This window comes from Catharus ustulatus, chromosome 1, assembly GCF_009819885.2.
Source record: "Catharus ustulatus isolate bCatUst1 chromosome 1, bCatUst1.pri.v2, whole genome shotgun sequence".
In the NCBI taxonomy this organism is placed as follows: domain Eukaryota; kingdom Metazoa; phylum Chordata; class Aves; order Passeriformes; family Turdidae; genus Catharus; species Catharus ustulatus.
In genome coordinates, this window is record NC_046221.1 from 50520856 (window position 1) to 50539190 (window position 18335).

At 38.5% G+C, this 18335-nt stretch overlaps 1 protein-coding gene across 26 annotated transcripts in view; it reads right to left on the bottom strand.

The window, feature by feature from the left end:
* Positions 1-18335, bottom strand: part of CLASP2 (cytoplasmic linker associated protein 2) — a 184312-nt gene that overhangs the window by 145528 nt on the left and 20449 nt on the right. For all 26 annotated transcript variants that reach the window (XM_033057754.2, XM_033057745.2, XM_033057675.2 and 23 more), the window contains exons 2-3: positions 14176-14254; positions 199-302 (exon numbers count right to left, since the gene is read on the bottom strand). In XM_033057754.2, coding sequence (XP_032913645.1) covers positions 199-302; positions 14176-14254 — 183 coding nt within the window. The remainder of the gene's footprint in view (positions 1-198; positions 303-14175; positions 14255-18335) is intronic.

Consider the following 18335-nt stretch of genomic DNA (forward strand, 5'->3'; position numbering starts at 1 on the left):
TGTGCAAAATATGCAGAATCACATTGTGCCAAGATTTTTATTTTTAGTTGAACAATATATCAGTGTCAATCTGTTAAGAGTATCTTTAACATTTACACCATTAACAGTCACCATAACATTGTGACATGTTCAAAGTTCATACACAAGTTCATAAGCTCACTGGAAGCCTCCATCTGAATCTGCATTAAGCAATCATACCATGGGTGGTGCTGTTTCACACATCAGTTTCAATATAAGATTCTGTGCTTGTTCTCGAACTTGGTCTTTGGCATCTCCCATACGATCTATCAAAGGCAGGAGAACTACAGGAGAGGGGAAAAAGAGAAAGTAAAGATTAAACCCAATGGAGATTTTCTAATGCTTAAAGATACTATTTGAAACAGGTGTAATATACATGTCATTCAAAAATAAGCTAAGTTGAAGTAGGCCACAATATTTTAAAGCCTCAAGTGCATTTCTGAGTATTTTGTAAGATTAACACCAAATGCATAAGGTTGAAATGGAGGAAAATAATAACTTTTAACAGGTTAAAAAGAAAGCAAGCTTCCCATCTTCAAAACTATGTGAATGACTTTTATTTCATCTTCAAAAAGTGTTCTAGTTAGCTTCAGAATGTCTGGCTTTTCTAAAAAATAATGATAGGCAATAGACCGGGAATAGAAATATATGACTGATATGAATGATTTTAAAATACAGTAATTTCATGATCATAAGATGCACCTGATTATAAGCCGCACTTCCGGGTGCCAGCAATTTTTCGTTCTTTGTCCATATTTAAGCCGCGCCTGATTATAAGCTGCACGTTACAATACAGAGTGTGATAAAAGGTATCTATTCTATCACCATCTGTTGAGGGTGAGGGCAGTGATCCTTATCTCCGTGGGAGATATTCTGCTAATGGGCCATCCATTGAAACCAAGAGGACATTGTTCTTTATCTCTTCACAACCCATCCTTCCTCCAGCAAGTCATTTTCTGCTAATGGCCCATTGAGTCCCACTGTGTGACTGATAAAATTACTTCATCCCATTGAAGTTGCTCCAGCCAGGGGGAAGAGCCCAAGATTTCCTACCAAGATTAAAACAGAGGTTTTGGGACATTAAGGGAGCTCCTTTCTCCACTGGACTCCAGAGGAAAACCAGATTTCTCCACATCACCACTGGACCTCCGGAGGGAAACAGCACCCTCCACAGGAGCACTGCTTCAACTGAATTACATCTGTCATTGCAAGAGGACTGCAACCAGCATTTAATCAGACTACTACCAACACCCTGCCTGACAGGGTGTCAGGTTGTACTCTGACTTTGTCAGGGTTTGGAGTTTGTTTCTTTGTAGTACTGTATTTCTATTTTAATTTCCCTAGAAAAGAACTGTTATTCCTAATTCCCATATTTTTGCCTGAAAGCCCCTTGATTTCAAAATTATAATAATTTGGAGGGAGGGAGTTTACATTCCCCATTTCAAAGAGAGACTCCTACCTTTCTTAGCAGACACCTGTCCTCAAAACTAAAACAGTAACTTTTCGTTCTTTGTCCGTATATAAGCCACACCCAATTATAAGCCACACTTCGGGTTCGGACCAAAATTTTAGTCAAAATGGTGCGGCTTATAATCGTGAAATTTAAAATCAGTGCGACTTTGCTGTTTATTGTAAGAAAATCCAAAATTTTAAATCGCTTTATTCACACAGTGTATCTCCTGGAAACCCAGCATTATTTCAGCAAAAGCATTGTTAAAAATTACTCTGTTAAAACAAGAATATTCAAATAATATTTAAGTAAAATTGCATGACAGTTGATGATTTCACACCCTAAAAATCAGTAAAAATCAAAATAAATGGACTCGCCAATTGTTTTTGCTTGCTTTTCTAGACAGAAGTTTATAATTACATCAGATAAATTAATGGTATGATATTAGGAAAGATATCACAATGAACCCATAGCCAGCTCAATGTCGTGCAAGACACGCTGCTGTACTGGTTCCCAGTTTTCCCTCTGGCCCAACTCTTTGTGAGATTCTTCCCCTGATTGCTTTCAGCACCACTTCTCCCAAATAAAGGGTGATGATACTGAGTGTGTTGCCTTCCTTCAGGAAGCACAACTGATGGAGTTGGTGGAATCGGTGATCTCATCCCTCATGGGACTGTGATTTAAAGTATTCCAGGTAGAAAATATATCTTCACAACTAAAACAATTTTTTGCTACATTTCATACTACATCACTGAACATTTCTCAGAGTATTTTACAGTTGCTGCCTGACCTCAGTAGACTGCTAAATAATTTCTACTCACTAAAGAAATAACTATTTGGCTATTATTTGAAAGGCAGATCTGAAGTACAGTAATTTCACGACTATAAGGTGCACCTTAAAGTCTAAAATTTTGTTCAAAACCCGGAAGTGCACCTTATAATCCGGTGTGCCTTATATATGGACAAAGTTCCGAAATTTGTCAACAATCTGGAAGTGCACGCTGCAAGCCAAGCAGCGAGCCGAGCCGCGCGGGGCAGCGTGGGTTGGCGGGGCCTGGTGCAGGGCCGCGCAGGTCGGCACAGCTCACGCTATTGCACTTCTTATTGGTTGCTTTGTTGCACGCAGATCCTCACTGCAAAAAAAAAAAGGTGTGCTTTATAATCTGGTGCGTCTTATATATGGAAAAAGTTTGGAAATTTGTTGACACCCGGAAGTGCGCCTTATAGTCGTGAAATTACTGTAATTTTATCAGCACTTAATGATTTTGTAGTAATAACTAAACAATAGATTTGCCAGCCAAATAAACAGAATTATACATTCTGAGGAGGTTTTCTGAATCCCCCGTTCCTACAACTAAAAACAGCAGCCATGTCTGTACGGTGACTGTTACTGACAAATACACTGCTCAAGTTTTAATTTTTTCCTCCTGCAATATCTGAAGGCTTTGTTAGTATCCTGATCTGAGTACTTAGTTCTACTTGTTTTGGATAGTCCACTGACATCTTCAGCCACCATTACCAAGGTTTTGTGGTTTTCATCTATCTTCCCTACCCTTTCTTCTCTGAAGCAACTAGTACAGCTACTTTCACTTTACAGTTTGAAAAGAAGAGTCTGGGGTTCTTTTGTTTGGGTTGGATTGCTGTTGTTTGGATAGTGTGAGACTTTATGGTTTAGGTTTTTAAAGGGTATTTCTGTTTTGTCTGGTGGTTGGGTTTAGTTCGGGGGAATTTTTCCATTTTGTGAACAGAGAAAAAAATCCAGAACTTAAGAAGCTATTTTTGAGAGTACACAGCTGAACACTCCCATGAACTTCCAATCACTCATATACCTACTGATTACATTTTTCTTGCCAACAGTTCTTTTCATGTCCATTTTCAGCACTTCTGAACTGACCTTGTCCCCATGCCCTACACTGCTAGTGATGTCTCTACACTGACCTGACTGCTGGGCAGCTGAAGGCAATTCTAGCTTTACACAGAAGGAAACAAACACATCCAGTGCAAGTCCTGTGAGAACAGGGCTCCTTTGTGACTAATTAGCACTTTGAGTCATTTGATGGAGCTGCAGATACCAGGGTTCTGCTCAAATCACCAAGGCAAGCACAGAGAACAGCTACCAGAAGCCGCTGAACAGAGATGAGGTCACCAAGTTAAACTAAGCTATGACACAGCCTGCAGATTTCAGTGCGTGCAGCTACCGAACACACAAGCCTTTCCCACTCCTGGAGCTCTGACAGAGGGACAGCACACTGTGCGAGTTGTTAAAGGTCCAAATGGCTGCAGGCTTGGCTTTTTCCCCCTAAAACTCAAGATTCTGTAAGTCCCCATATAAGCCATGATATATTCTGTTTGTGCAGGACAATTGAAATTAGGTTGTTGAATGCTGGGACCACCAGCTAGTTTTCAGTGTTCATCTTTTCTGTCAGAATACGCTCCAACAGGAAACCAGTGGAAGTTGGGTTTCCTATTGATCAAGGTTCAAAACTGAACATCATTTTGGCTGTTACTTTTCCTTTAAAATGCACAAGCTTTCTCACCAGCATTATCGAATTAGTGTCCCTCTTTATATTGCAATGTAAATACAACAATTTCATTGTTTCTGTCATCAGGCTGCAAACTCAACAATGTCAAACAGATGTCAGAATTAAGGGTGACAAAGGAGAAGCAGGACCACACATGAAAGGTTGTATTCACTGCGGTAGCCTCCTAGCCAAGTTACTCATTGAGGTATATAATTTGTCACATGCAGTCTGAACTCACACATTTCTACTGTTTCATATTAACCTTCTCCATCTTTTATCTTCTCTTCCCTATATTCTTAACTTACTTCAAATGGATTTTGGAAAACCTAATAACATATGACATCTTTCTGTTATTTATTTCTGCTGATATGCTGAGAAAAATGACAAATTTAGGAGACAGTGATTCCTTTTTCAACTGTTGTTTATTTTTTGTGAAGCATGTATTCGTTCAACTTGCCTTCTCGACATGTTTTAGTATATTGCCAAAACTTCTACCCATTTCCAGCCTCTCCTGAGGTTTTCCTGTTAAGATTTCTACATTATATCACAATTTTACATGTTTTGATTAATGAAGAGAACCCAAAAGTGATACCAAAAATATTCCATAGCGGACATTAATTCTACCAGATCTACCTCAAACTGACCTGCTATTTCATAGTCATACAATATTCTGAGTTGGAAGGGATCCATCAGGATCATTGAGTCTGACTCCTGGTCCTGCACACGACACACCAAGAGTTGCACCATGGGCCTGAGTGCATTGTCCAAACACTTCTTGAGCTCTGTCAGGCTGGGTGCTGTGACCGCTTCACTGGGGAGCCTGTTCCAGTGCCCAAACACTTCTCTGGGTGAAGAACCTGTTCATGATATCCAACCTAAACTGCTCCTAGCTCAACTTCAGGCCATTCCCTCAGGTCCTCTCCCTGTGCAGCACTGAGTAGAGATCAGTGTCTGCCTCTTCTCTTCCCTCACAACGAAGCTGTAGACTGTGATGAGGTGTCTTCTTAGTCTCTTCTTCTCCAGGCTGAACAGACCAAGTGACCTCAGTCATTCCTCATACAGCTTCTCCTCCAGACCCTTCATTATCCTTGTTGGCCTCCTTTGTGTCACTATAGAGGAAGGTGTGACACACAAAAGTCATGCTACACTTTAGAAAGCTAATACTTGTTTATTACAACATCACACTGTCTTTTATACCCTCTACACAGTTTACACTTTCTTAATTGGTCACAATTGGTCAACATAATCATTGGCGGAAAGTTTTTCCACCCCTATTCTTCCTAGGACCTTTCTAAAAATACTTGCCACAGCTGTGGGGTTTTTTTCCTAGTTATCTTCTTTCCTCCTTCTTTTCCTCTTGGTCTCCATGCCAACAGCCTTGATCAGAGAATACTTCTCAAAACAAACCTCATTCATTAACCCTCTCTAACCCACAGACCAGCTGTGGGTCCTACTCTACCTTTGGACACTCTCTAATTAGACTTCATGACTTTTCTTATGTTCTGGTACCCAAAACTGCACTCAGCACTTGAGGTGAGGCAAGCCCAGTGCAGAGCAGAGTTGGACAATCACACTCTTTAACTGGACTGCAATGCTGGGCATTTACATCTGAGCTGCTATTTATGCCTTTTCCCTATCCGCTGTACAACAGAGCTTATTATCCCACCAGTTTCTTTTTACATTGCCTTCCTGCTCTTATCTCCGTAAATGTGAATAAATTTTCATTGATCCAAATTCACCAAATAATTTTATCACCACTAGTTGGGACAGTAGATGCACAAATTAAGGCCAAAACCAGCCTTCACAATCAGAATACAGCCTAAAAGATTAAATATTAATTTCCTCTACCAGGATTGAAGATGATAAAACAAGTAAATCACAGAAATTGCCTAGAATGGCACACAATGTATTTCCAAAAACCTGAGCAGTTTAACTCTACAACTCCTGCAGCAAAGAATGCTGTTGATGTTAAACTTTAACATCAGTTCCTTCTGGACCTTTTCAGTTTGTATTGTTGCTTTTCCTTCTCTTTTGACCACTTACACCTGCTCGCTCTTTGTATACCTGTGCTCACTTTAAGTCTCAGGTCTACTTATTTCTATGAACCAACTTCAGATACTCCTTTACTGAAGGCTTAGAAAAAAAGCATTAAACAAAAAAGAATCTTTACTAAAGAAACATTATCAATGCCGGCAAAAAATTGTTACTAAAGTTACTGATGTCTTTGAGGACAGAAAGAGATTAAAGCTAGGTAGCAATATCTTCCTCTTTCCTCAGAAACCTTGCCAGCTCAGGCAGCAGCATTGAACGGCTGTCATTAGAAAGGAGGGAGGGAAACAGCTGCCTCTGGAATTAGGGCAGTCTCTGTTCTGGGCAGGATGCACAGGAGAGAAAGGCATCCCACAGGGGCTCCTGTGGAGCCTGACAGATACATGTAGTCAAGGGGTTACTTCTAAGCAAAGAATCATAACCAGGCTCTCAGGGCCTCAGTGCTCCCCTCCTCAACATAAAGTCCTGGCCACTTAAATCAACAGCAATTTCAGCTATTAATGTGCTGCTTGGGGTCTCTCCAGAAGCTAATTAAGAAAACCATTAGTGGGATTAATGACACATAGTGTTCATCATCAGCAACAGAGAGGAAAAAACAAACACTTTTTTTTGTATGATCTATCCATGAGCCTATCAAGGTGTCAGTCTTGGAACATGAGAACAGTCTTAAAGGCCAAAAAGTTTCAAGAGGTGTATTAAACCTGAAAGAAGACTAGAAGATTGGAACAAATGCTCATGTCATCTTCTGAAATTTTTTAAGCTCTAGACTAGATTTTTTACAGAACCAGAAAAATTAGAATTAAGCAAAACCCAAAGAAGGGTAGGATTTCTCTACTTTGAGTTAAAAACACTGCATTTCTAGGTGTCATACAGTGAAATGGCCATGGACAGGAAGCAGATACATACTCTAAATCACAGCCTATCACTCAAGCATGGATCACTTCAGCTAAAATGAATTCCCACTACTAATAGACTCCAGCACTAGCTAGCCAGGACAAAAAAACAAAAATAAAACAAAACAAAACCAACAACAACAACCAAACAAAACAACAACAAACAAAAAACCAAAACAAACCAAAACAAACAAAAAAAACCAAACTAAAAGCCTGCATAGGACTTTTTTTTTTGTTAACTGAAACTTCAGATAATCTAATCAGAAATATTTAAAAAGTTGCAGCTTAAATCAGTTACAACCTTTATCTGCGACCATTAACTATAGAGGAAACCAAAGAAAATGTAAGGATTTTCTGAGGTGTTGCAAGAAGCTAGTATTTTTGTTACATTTGAAAATACAAAAGCAGCTATTAAGGAGAAAAATAATACAAATAATGGACTGTCCTCTAAAAGCCTTTTCCAAAAAACAAAAGAAATATGAAGAGTCAGCATTTTATTGTTTAAGAAAATCCTTCAACAATCCAACACAGCCTTTCCTGAGGACAGTAAACTATAAAATGAAAAGGCAGTATGAGACAAAACACATGACTTGCATTTAGATGCAACAAGGCATCCTTGAGACAAGACATCCTCGACATAAATAGAAAAGCCTACTTTACTTTATTTGAGCAACTCAGTTTCTTGAGTTATTTGATTTGATTTAATTTCCAAGCTTTCTCTAACAGCATAGCTTGGCCATTTTTTAAGACAAGACATGGAACAGATAATTTTGAAGGTCCCTTCCAACCTAATTATTCCAAGTTTTATGTTTAGTTGTTTTGCAAGCATTTTTAATCCTGAATCACCATCAGAAACTGCCATTGGTCTCAATGTTTCAATTAAACTAATAAAAATCAAAAATGAGAACAAAATTCACTCAGGCCCTGACACCTGAAGATCCAGCATTTTCCTCCATGTTATATAATCCATGGTAGCTCATGCTAATAAAGTTCTTAGTTTGCATGGATTTCATGGATTTTCAAAGCACTTCTTCATACCACATTAAAACCACTTTATTAAAGAGTCACAGCTTGAATAAACTGCCTATTCAAGTCTTTTCCACCAAAAAAATTCAACCATTAAGAGAAAAACCAAAAACTTACAATATGAGTGTCACTGAATGCTGATTTCCTCAAACAGGTATTTCCAAATTCTTGTACCAACTTGCTTTCAACCCAAATTCACTCAAAAAGTTAATTCATGTTTGCAAGTCCTTACAACTGCTTTAAAACACCTCAGGTAACACAGAAACCATTTAAGTGAGAAAAACTCTTTTAAGATCAAGGCCGATCACTAACCTAGCACTGCCAAGGCCACTGCTAAACCATGTCCTTCATTATCATCACGTCTACATGACTTTCAAATACCTCCAGGCATGGTGACTCACCCTCTTCCCTGGCCAGTAGTAGTACTTGACAACATTTTCAACGAAAACATTTTTCTTCTTATCCTATCTAAATCTCCCCTGACACAACTTGAGGACATTTCCTCTTGTCCTATTGATTGTTTTTTGGGTGAAGACACTGACCTCCACCTTGCTACGACCTCCTGGCAGGTAGTTATAGAGAACAGTAAGGTTCCTTCTGTGCCTCCAGGCTACATAATCCACAGCTGTTCCTCATCAGACTCGTGCTCCAGACCCTTCATCAGCTCCACTGCCCTTCTCTGGACATGCTCCAGCACCTCAATGTTCTTCTAGCAGCGAGGGGCCCAAAACTGATTTGAGGTGTGTCTTCACTAGTGCCGGATACAGGGGGATAATCTGCCCTGATCCTGTTGGTCACACTACTCCTGATACAGGCCAGGATGTCACTGGCCTTCTAGGCCACCTGCTGGCTCATGTTCCACCTCATGGCATGCAGCGCACCCAGGTGCTTTTCCTGTAGGTGCTTCCCTGGGGTTGTGACCCCAGCATTTAGCCTTGCTGACCCTCATACCATTGGCCTCAACCCACTGCTCCAACCTGTTCTGATCCCTCCGTAGAACCTTCCTACCGTCCTGCAGATCAACATGCCTGTCCAGTTTGGTCTGATCTTCAAACTGTCTGAGTGTGCCTTCCACATCCTTATCCAAATAATGGATAAAAATATTAAACAGAACCAGTCCCAGTGTTGAGTCCTGGGGAATACCACTTGCCACCAGTCACCAACTGGATTTAAATCCACTGACCATCAACCTCTGGGCTCAGTCATCCAGCCAGTTTTTAAGCCAGTGAAGAGTGCACCCATCCAGGATATGAGCATGAGCAGCCACACTTGCATGCTTCATTATAACAACAGATTTGATAGACATTTAAATTAGTCTGAGGACACTAATTTAAATGCTCTTCCAACACTTCTTGAATCTACCTGGTAAAAAATTAAAACACTTCAAATTTGTTTCATGTGCTAGTATATGGCACTACAACTATCTTCCAAAACTATTTTTGCCCAGTGGTTTCTTTTCACAGTAACATGAATTTGCAACTACTATTAAACATATAAACAGATTTACATATGGAGTTTTTGTGTTTAAAATGTGTACCCCTATTGAGACTTACATATATGTACATATACAAATATAACCTGTGTTTGGTCATTTTGGCTGTCAATTACATTTCCTTTAATTTTCAGAGAAGTAAAATATTCTGCAACACCTTGTAAGATTGTATGTAAAAGTTAATGTCTATATAGTTATATAACAGACTAATGGACAGTTCAATATCTGCAGAAAATTATATCATGGTGTAATTCTGCCCAGTAAAACTGAAACAGATTCTGTATACCTTTACTATATTCCTTCTTTTCCTTTTGACAATAACAGGGGCAACTTATATTCACTTGTTTTAGGAAAGTATGAGTGGACACTTTCCCCAGAAATCCTATCATCCAGACACATATGCCCATAATTTTAATAGTCTCTTTTATTTTGGATATATATGATTATTTCAATAATTAATGCAATCCTCTGGGAAAAGAGACTGTGATACAGTAATTATGTACGCTTATGTAATGTCTCTTCAATCACAGAAAAAGCAGTAGTTTCAAATACCAAAAGATGTAACAGTAAAATACTGCTTTTTTTTTCCCAGAATACAGACATGTGGTCTTACGAAAGAACACATACCCTGATATTTATTGCTTCCTAAGTATTTTCAAGGATCTTAAGTGGAAGTACTAACAGAAAGATTCCAAATCTGTGTGTCTAGGCTCTCAGAACACTGATGTCAGCTGCAGAATGCGCTCAATGTGGTTAATTACAAAAGGATAACACCTTAGAAGAAATTTAAAGCAACATTAGATGGTTGCCTAGGAAACTGAAATAAGTCTCTTATCAGGCATGCTACTTCAATACAAAGATCACTAATGTGCTCTCTGAAATATTGGAAAATATCTGCCCTACAACTCTTGTATTGATTTTGCCGAAATGTAATTTAGACATATATGTAGGTTGCTAAGGTTGAAGTAATAGTAAAGCATTCATGCTTTTCACTTCATAGCAGAGGCCTGTAATGCTTAAGGGGGTGAATATTCAGTGACATTAGCTGTTCTCCGCACTTAGGGAAATTCATCCCCATCAAAACAGAAGATGAAATTAAATGGGGATGGGGTGTGAAAGGTCAAATATGTTTTCCCATATCGCAGTTGGATGAAATATTATTATATTTCCGTCATTTACAAATAAAAACATCTCAGGGTCACCAGAATGTGACACTCTTTATCAAAGGAAAAATGCATTTAATGTCGCAGCTATGTTATGAGTGAAAACAGCTATAAAAATGAAACTTCACCTAAAAAAGAGGATGCATTGTATTTTAAAAAAGGCAGAGAACAAAGCAGGTAAGTATTTTACATCTGTCTTCCTTTGCTATAGTCATGGTGCAATCCTTATGGGTTATTTTGAGAATGCAAGTATCTACAACAGCTTAGTGCAATAAATGAGGAGTTAACTATAGTTTGAATATTTCAAAGTAATAATTGAATTTCTAGAAAAAAAACTGTTATGTTTGCCTCCAAAAATAATATACTCACATTTATTTAATCGAACTAGAGAAAATAAAATCCTACCATATAAAATACTACTAAGATGGCCTGTAGGGCCCTAAGAACTTATTTCTTAGCTGAACTACTTTGCTTACAAATTTCCCAACATTTTCAAACTTGATTACATGTTTTTTATTTTCTCCTCATTATCACCTGAACACACTGCACATCTGCAATACACGATTATATACCTCATTAACAATATTCATATCAAAGAATCACTTAACTGGACATAACAAAGTTACAAAAAATCTAAGCAAAAAACCCAAACAAAACCAAAAATTCTCCGCCTCCCCAAAAACACAAAACAAAGCAAAAAAAACACCCCAAAACAAACCCAAAAAACCCCCCTAAAATGGCAGTTTGTATAGAATACTTGATTCTTGTCAAATGCATAACTATGGATATGGATGGTATGAGGTTCAACAAGGCCAAATACTGGCTGCTGCATTTGGGTCACAACGACCCCATGAAGTGCTACAGGTGGGCGAAGCGTCGGAAGTCAAAAAAATAGAAGTGGTACCTCACAAGCCTATAAGAGCTCTCTGCAAACAGCTGTGCAGAAGATAACTCAGCTATCAGAATGCATTTGGACTTTCACACAGTTCTCAAGAAGGGGTCTTGCCGTAATGATAAAGGCATGGAGGAAACACATTGCCCTGGAGAGTGGGCCCCACATCCACCATCACTGCACAGGAAACAGATTGTTGCAATAGACAGTCTCATGCACATATTAGGTCAATTTTCAGGAAGGAGCTATGCAACAAAGAAATCTATTATCAATAATTACAAAAGTAACAGACAACAAATGAAAACAAATACAATTATGCCACTATGAACATAAGCTGTCTCTCTGATATGGTATGACAGATGGTATGGCTGCCTCAACTCAAATGCATCACAACAGAAAGGCACTGAAAGGGGAAACAATTTGTATGCAAGAAACAGCCCCATTGTGTCTGAGCTGGGGTAGGAGGAGGGATAGCAGAAGACAGGCATGGAAGAAATCCATAAATAGAACCTGGCAGTCAGGAAGGTAAGAAATGTTGGCTCACCTCTGTAACACAAGATCTAGCAGGAACCAAGTTTTTCAGGCAACCAGTCTAAAAGAGTTTTGCATGCTTAAGTACTTCTACAGAACATTGCAAAAACCAAAGATTTATGTGAGTCAGAAACTAAACAGATAAAGCTGTAGGAAAGAAAATGAAATGACAGGGCAAACACTGAAGATACCATCTGCCTCAGCTGGCCCTAACCTGCAAGACCGCTGGCAACTCCTACTGATGAAGGAGTTATCACTGCCTATTTCTCCCATCCATACCTTCTCAGGCCTCTGCAAACAAATACAAATTTTTGGTCTGACTTACTGGACTTAGATTACATTAGAAGACAAATATGCAGAGTCAACAGAACATGAATTAGGAAACTCCTGGTTCTTTAGGTTTCTTGAAAGAAGCAGTTTTCTGGTTCACCAATATGCTTTAAATTACTCTCATAAGCCCTGGAATATACAAACCCCAGACATTTACAATAATGTTTTTATATTACTGCTTCACTGAAAAAAAATGGAAATTATTCCAGTCTTTTTATGAAACTTGGAGAGAGAGCTATCAACTGAGAATTCATATCATTCTTTTAAAAAGTAACCTAAAATACTGTTTTCTGCCTTTACCGAGACTAAGATTTCAGCATCTGTTAGCTTTGTTTATACAGAAGTTGATTATGAACCACAGTAACTTGTATATTCTAGAAGTCTTGATTCTGGAGATGCTCTGAGGACCAATTTCAGTTGAAGGCACTACTACTTAGCTTAACTAAAAAATACTTTTAGAATATACAGTTTCTGATGCTACATGTGTTTGACAGTCACCCAGGGCCAGTACTCTCTCTCTTGTTTTTTAATACAAATACTGCTGAAATTTAAATCTACAATTTGGTCATAATCTCAGACTACCCAATCACTGTGACAAGAAAAGCCCAAACCAACAACAGGATTTTCAAACTGTTCTCAGATAGTTCATACTTAAGAGAGGAAAAATTGAATAAGCTTCCCAACCTTCCTTTAATGTTACTATAATTTTAGGTTTTACAGACTCTTAAAATAAAAATCAAAACTTTACCAAACTCTGGAGCAAAACAGCGTTTGTAGCTACAAATGGAGATTGTTCAGAAATCAATACTGTGCATGGCACAATACGCCTCCAGTTCCCTTACACTGCTCCAATACAAAATTAACCAGTCAAAGAAAAACTTTCCACAATGAAATATATTTAAATTCTGTTGCACTCTACTGCAGTAGTTCCACAAAATACTGAACTATGCTTTCAATTAATTTAGTTAGCAGTTTGTCATAAATCATACTTTGTATTCCTGAACATTTCATTTCAAAGCCCTTAAATACAGAACTAGACATGTAAAGAAGAGGAAGCTTAAAATTTTAACAGACAATTTGAGATAGCTGGGGATCAGGGAACATGATGTAACTTATCTCATGCAAACTTTGGAAAAGGACATTAACTAGACACTTCTGTTAAAAACAGCCAGTGCTGTAACACCAATGTCCCTGTCCTAATATCACTATCTCTTTTCAAAGCCAGCAGCAAAATTAGTTGCTTAGTGTATTTTGATTATATCTCCCAGAAAAGAGCTCTCATAGTCCAGCACATGTAGATCCTTTAATCTGAAATTCATCTGAGTAAACACATTTCACACAGGAATAACAATACTTTTTTTTTATCTCATTAAAACTTTAGATTACTAAAAGCTACAGTCTAGTTATCTAACAAGGGGTGTACCACATAATCCTCTGAGACTACAGGCTTCAGCAGAAAAGAAGCTCTGATTAAAGTGATCTGCAAATAAAACCTTCACTCAAGTTAAACATAACACTTGTGTTTCAATGCAAATTTTAGATGCCTGTCTCAGGGAATGGTAAGCAACCATACAGCATGAAACTAATTACTGGAACCTTTAAAAAATCCCAACCACTACTTAAAAAATCAGTGACAAATGATCACTGACATGATGCTATACAATTATTTCAATTCCAACACCAGTAAAATGCCTGTCAGTACATTATAATTAGCTCAGTAAGTTTTCAACATGTTCCACTTCAGCTGCTACAAGAGGAAGTGTCTTTTACCGTTTGGTCTTAAGAAAAAAAAAGTTGTATTTCACTTACCAGTTCCTATATAGGGTTTAAAGCATCCTGATAGTCTGTCAACAAGGGTACCTAAAACATCTAAACCCAGTAGTGCTACCTGTTGAAAAAAAAAACAAAACAGATCAATGAGGAATTTTTTAGTATGCATTGCAAATAACTTAGACATATAAATGCAAGTATGCTGAAAAGCTAACTTAAACATAAATTAAAGTTTCAGTTGAAGAGCTAAATAATTCCTTCAAAGTTCCTATCAAGACAAAGTTATCAGAATATGTTTGGAATGGATCACATTAACTTACATATACCAGAGCAATTCAGATGTTTCAATTCTTCTCTTAAAACAGAAGAAAAAAATATTAGAAATCCAGTGGTTTTGTATTTTCAACTACAAAACCCAAACAAAGACATGGTTTAAAGGTTTCCCAGATGCTTACTCCAAAAGCTTACTTCTGGTCACTTAGCTCATCCACTAAGGTCATTACATCATTTTCTAAAATCCCAAAAGAAAATAACTGGGAAGCTAATTCTGCTTTCCTTAGTGGTCCAGACTAGACCATTTGTCCACCTGCTTCTTAAGCTAGGGAAGCCTGGTTTTTCACTTACTCGTTAAAAGAATAAAGAACCCACTTAAAGCAAACTTAAACAAAAAAATTAAATCCAAACAAAATCCAACTCAATCCACAACAATAGGGAAAAAAACAAAACCAAACAAACAAAAACCAAACCAAAACGTAATAAAACTACTGGAGTTTTGAGGACTTTGCCATCCATGAACAGAAGCCAGATGAGACAACAATATCCAATAATATTGAAACAAAAACACAAAAAAAGTTTCAGTTAGACTAAATTATTTTAAGAAGTTGAGACACTTATTTTCCTGTTTACTATGCTGCGTATTGTTTCAAGACTTCCTCCTGTATTTCCTGCAACAGCTCATAAGGAACACCAGAACCTGCACTTTCGCAACTTGTAGTTACCTCAATTTGCTGCTACCCATGAAGGTGCAAATGGAACAACCATTTGTCAAAGAAGAACCTCCTCAAGCTTGAGTGCTCCTTACAGCTTTTCTGCCTCTTTATTTTCTAGTAAGATATGCACTGTACATTTTCCCCCACGAGCTCCTGACTAGAATTCCTCTCCTTTATTAGCTGTTTATTGTCATAAACTTTGGATCCATTTTTTTGGACCCTTCTGTTTCCTTTAGATCCCTATCTGTCACAATTGTCCACACTAGCTAGCGGGCCAGAAAAAAATTTGACTGGATATGCATGCGGTACACGTGGCCCACACACACCGCATCATATGCGCCTTGCTTCCATAGGACACTAGACAAATAAGGTTCCCATAAAACCTAGGATGAGAAGCAACTGCACAGTGAAGCTGGTTTTAATAAATTCAGTATTAGTACAACAGATCTTCGTTTAAAAAGGAGATATAAAACTTAGTTTGCAGTTAATACAATTTACCTGGACACAATTCTATGACATACTAAAACACAGGATAGCATATATAAGTGGATGGTATCACCGGCTTAAATTAAGATATTGCCAACAAGTAACTCTATCTACAGATTAGGAAGACAGAATAATATAACTAGCAACTTACTTAGACAAAAAAAAATTCAATAATTAGCTTTTATGGTAATGTCAAGGCTTTCCACAATGTTTTTCCTTTAATGTTATTTTCCAGATTATCAAGCAATATGAAACCATAGTCAAAAACTCCATCCAAAAAAACAGTTTGAAAGAAATCAATTCCTTCTGGATTCATTGTTCTTCTATGCTTCTGTTTCCTGACTACAAACCCCACCTGAGACTTCCACTGACAATTTTACAGTACCTTTCCATGCAAGTGTTTTGCACAAACAGAAGTCTTTCCTTCTGTAAAGATATTTTTTTACAAGTCTCTCTCTTCTCTGCACATTTGATAATCTTTTCAAAATCTGTCTTGAAGACTTCTACCCTCATGAAGAACAGCAACTCAGAAACAAGAGTAAAGCACGCCTGCATGAGTCCTCTGTGGTCTGCAACTTTGAAAAGGTAACAGGTATAACTCACGATAACTAGAGAGTTAGAATGTGAGTGTGGCCACAAGTTGAAGCAAAGGAAAACGGCTCTAGCTACAAAATTTGCTTTCATTCCAAATCACAAAATAAGTCAGTTGAACCACACAAGTACAGAGGATAGCAAGTGAACTACCACCTGCTGGTTTTGTAAATCAGTTTTAATATTTCTCTGTTCTGATATACAATGCTCTAGGCTTCAGCATCTCCTAGTAGGTATCATCTGTGCAGTATTCAAGCAGCCCTATGGAAAGAGTCCTTAATTTATATAGGGTCAAATAAACACACTCAAAGAAAAAATTAATTGTAAGTTGATGCAGAACTTAGAGGTTCTGCAGACACAGGTTCACCTGTGTCTTGGGGTGACTTTATGATGCTTGTATCCCCAAATCATCTGTTCTGTTGATGTTGAGTATTGAGTTCTGCAGCTTTAAGACTGGTTTCAGGAGTGAAGGGGGAGAGAAGAGGTGCAGAGTTTGTTTTCAGAAACTACACTTGCTTCCCCTGCATTCTTTCACACAGACTGTGTTGTCTGCAGTGGACAGCAGGAGAGAGCTCTCCTTTGTTTTTGGTTAGTTTTTCTGGCTAGCTAAGGCAAAGAAGCTCCCTGGACTGTTTTTATCTTTTTCCTGGAATTGTCTGAACCTGCTCTGGACTGAAAACCCAGAAGAGCACTCAGAACTCACACCTGTGGCCCACCAGGCCTGGCCTAGGCTGAGCCATTTCCCAGCGCTGGAGGGACTGAGAACAAACTGAGTGAGCCAACCTGCAACCCACGAGGGGACTTTTCTGAATTTGTCATCTCTTCGGAGGTGGGAGAAGTTCTGCTGTTCAGTATTGTTCATTTTTGTGCTGGGGAGTGCTTTGCCTGTTAAATAAACAGGTTTTTTTCCACTTCTCTCCGAGGAAATATTTTTCCCCAAACCAGTTAGAGAAAGGACTGCTTGAATCTGTTTCCTAGAGAGACCCCATTCAGAGGTTTCCTCCCAGATTTGCCCTAAACCAGGACAAATATTTATTGGTGCCCAATGTGGGGTTTGAGAAAGTGGAAAAAAACCTGTTCTGACTGCATTTTGGTTGTACTTACTCTGTATTGTGGTAAAGCACTCAGCAACCATGTTGTTTAATTCATAATGTCTCTCAGGGTGGAGACTTTCATGTGTTTTACATCCCTAGCCTTTTTCAAGGTTTTAATACCTTTCTGGTCCCTAGGCTTATTTTCTTAGCCGGAGATAGCTCCAGGAGTGTCTCTAACATGTAGTTTCTTCAGTAGAGGAACATGGATTAGAATAGCTATTGTGCTGGGCTTGGTGATAATCATTTATAGAAAGTTTATAAACCTATCGGAATTCGTTCCAGGTATGTTTGGTTTATGGTTTCTTCATCCTACCCTGCATCCCAGTTCCAATAGCATGTTTTGGGGGTTTATTAGTAATTGCACCCAGTTTGTTAGAGGAAGAGCAGGAGATGGGGCTTTCTAGCCTTTCCTTCTTCTCCTTTAAATAGTTAAGTCATTTTTTGAGAATGTTGTTTCCCCTGAATGTCAAGGACACCACCTTCCTGGTATTTCATCTGGTAGGCTTCCTCTATACAGTCTGCAGCCTCTCTAGAATAAGAGCTGAAATGTCCAGAGAAGCTGATAAGACCCCTGACCCAGGAGTAGGCCCAGGGATAGAAAACTCTGTGTAGGGTATAGGAAAGAATAGGCTGAACCCTGAAGGAATTTTCTGATCCCCCCAGCCTGGGAATTTTCATGTGAACAAATTCAGAACCCAGACAAGGTGGAGAAATATCTGGAAAAAAAGTGCCATAATAATTATAATGAGAAAAAGCTCATTGCAGTAAGCTAGGCCCTGGCATATGCTTATTGCATGCTGCTAGATACTGTAGGGCAACAAAAAAAGGCCAGGGGGCAGGGAGATAAATTAACCAACACCCCAGTTACTCAGGTTGTAGCTAAACCAAATGGTAAACCTAAGCCAGCAGCTAAACAAGACAATGAGACCAAGCCACTGGCAGTTGCTGCAGGAAGGAAGCACATCAGCAAAACTGATCGGCCAGTGGACAATGGTAATCCAGGGGAAGGATCCTCAAAGCAGGATCCTGATACAAAATC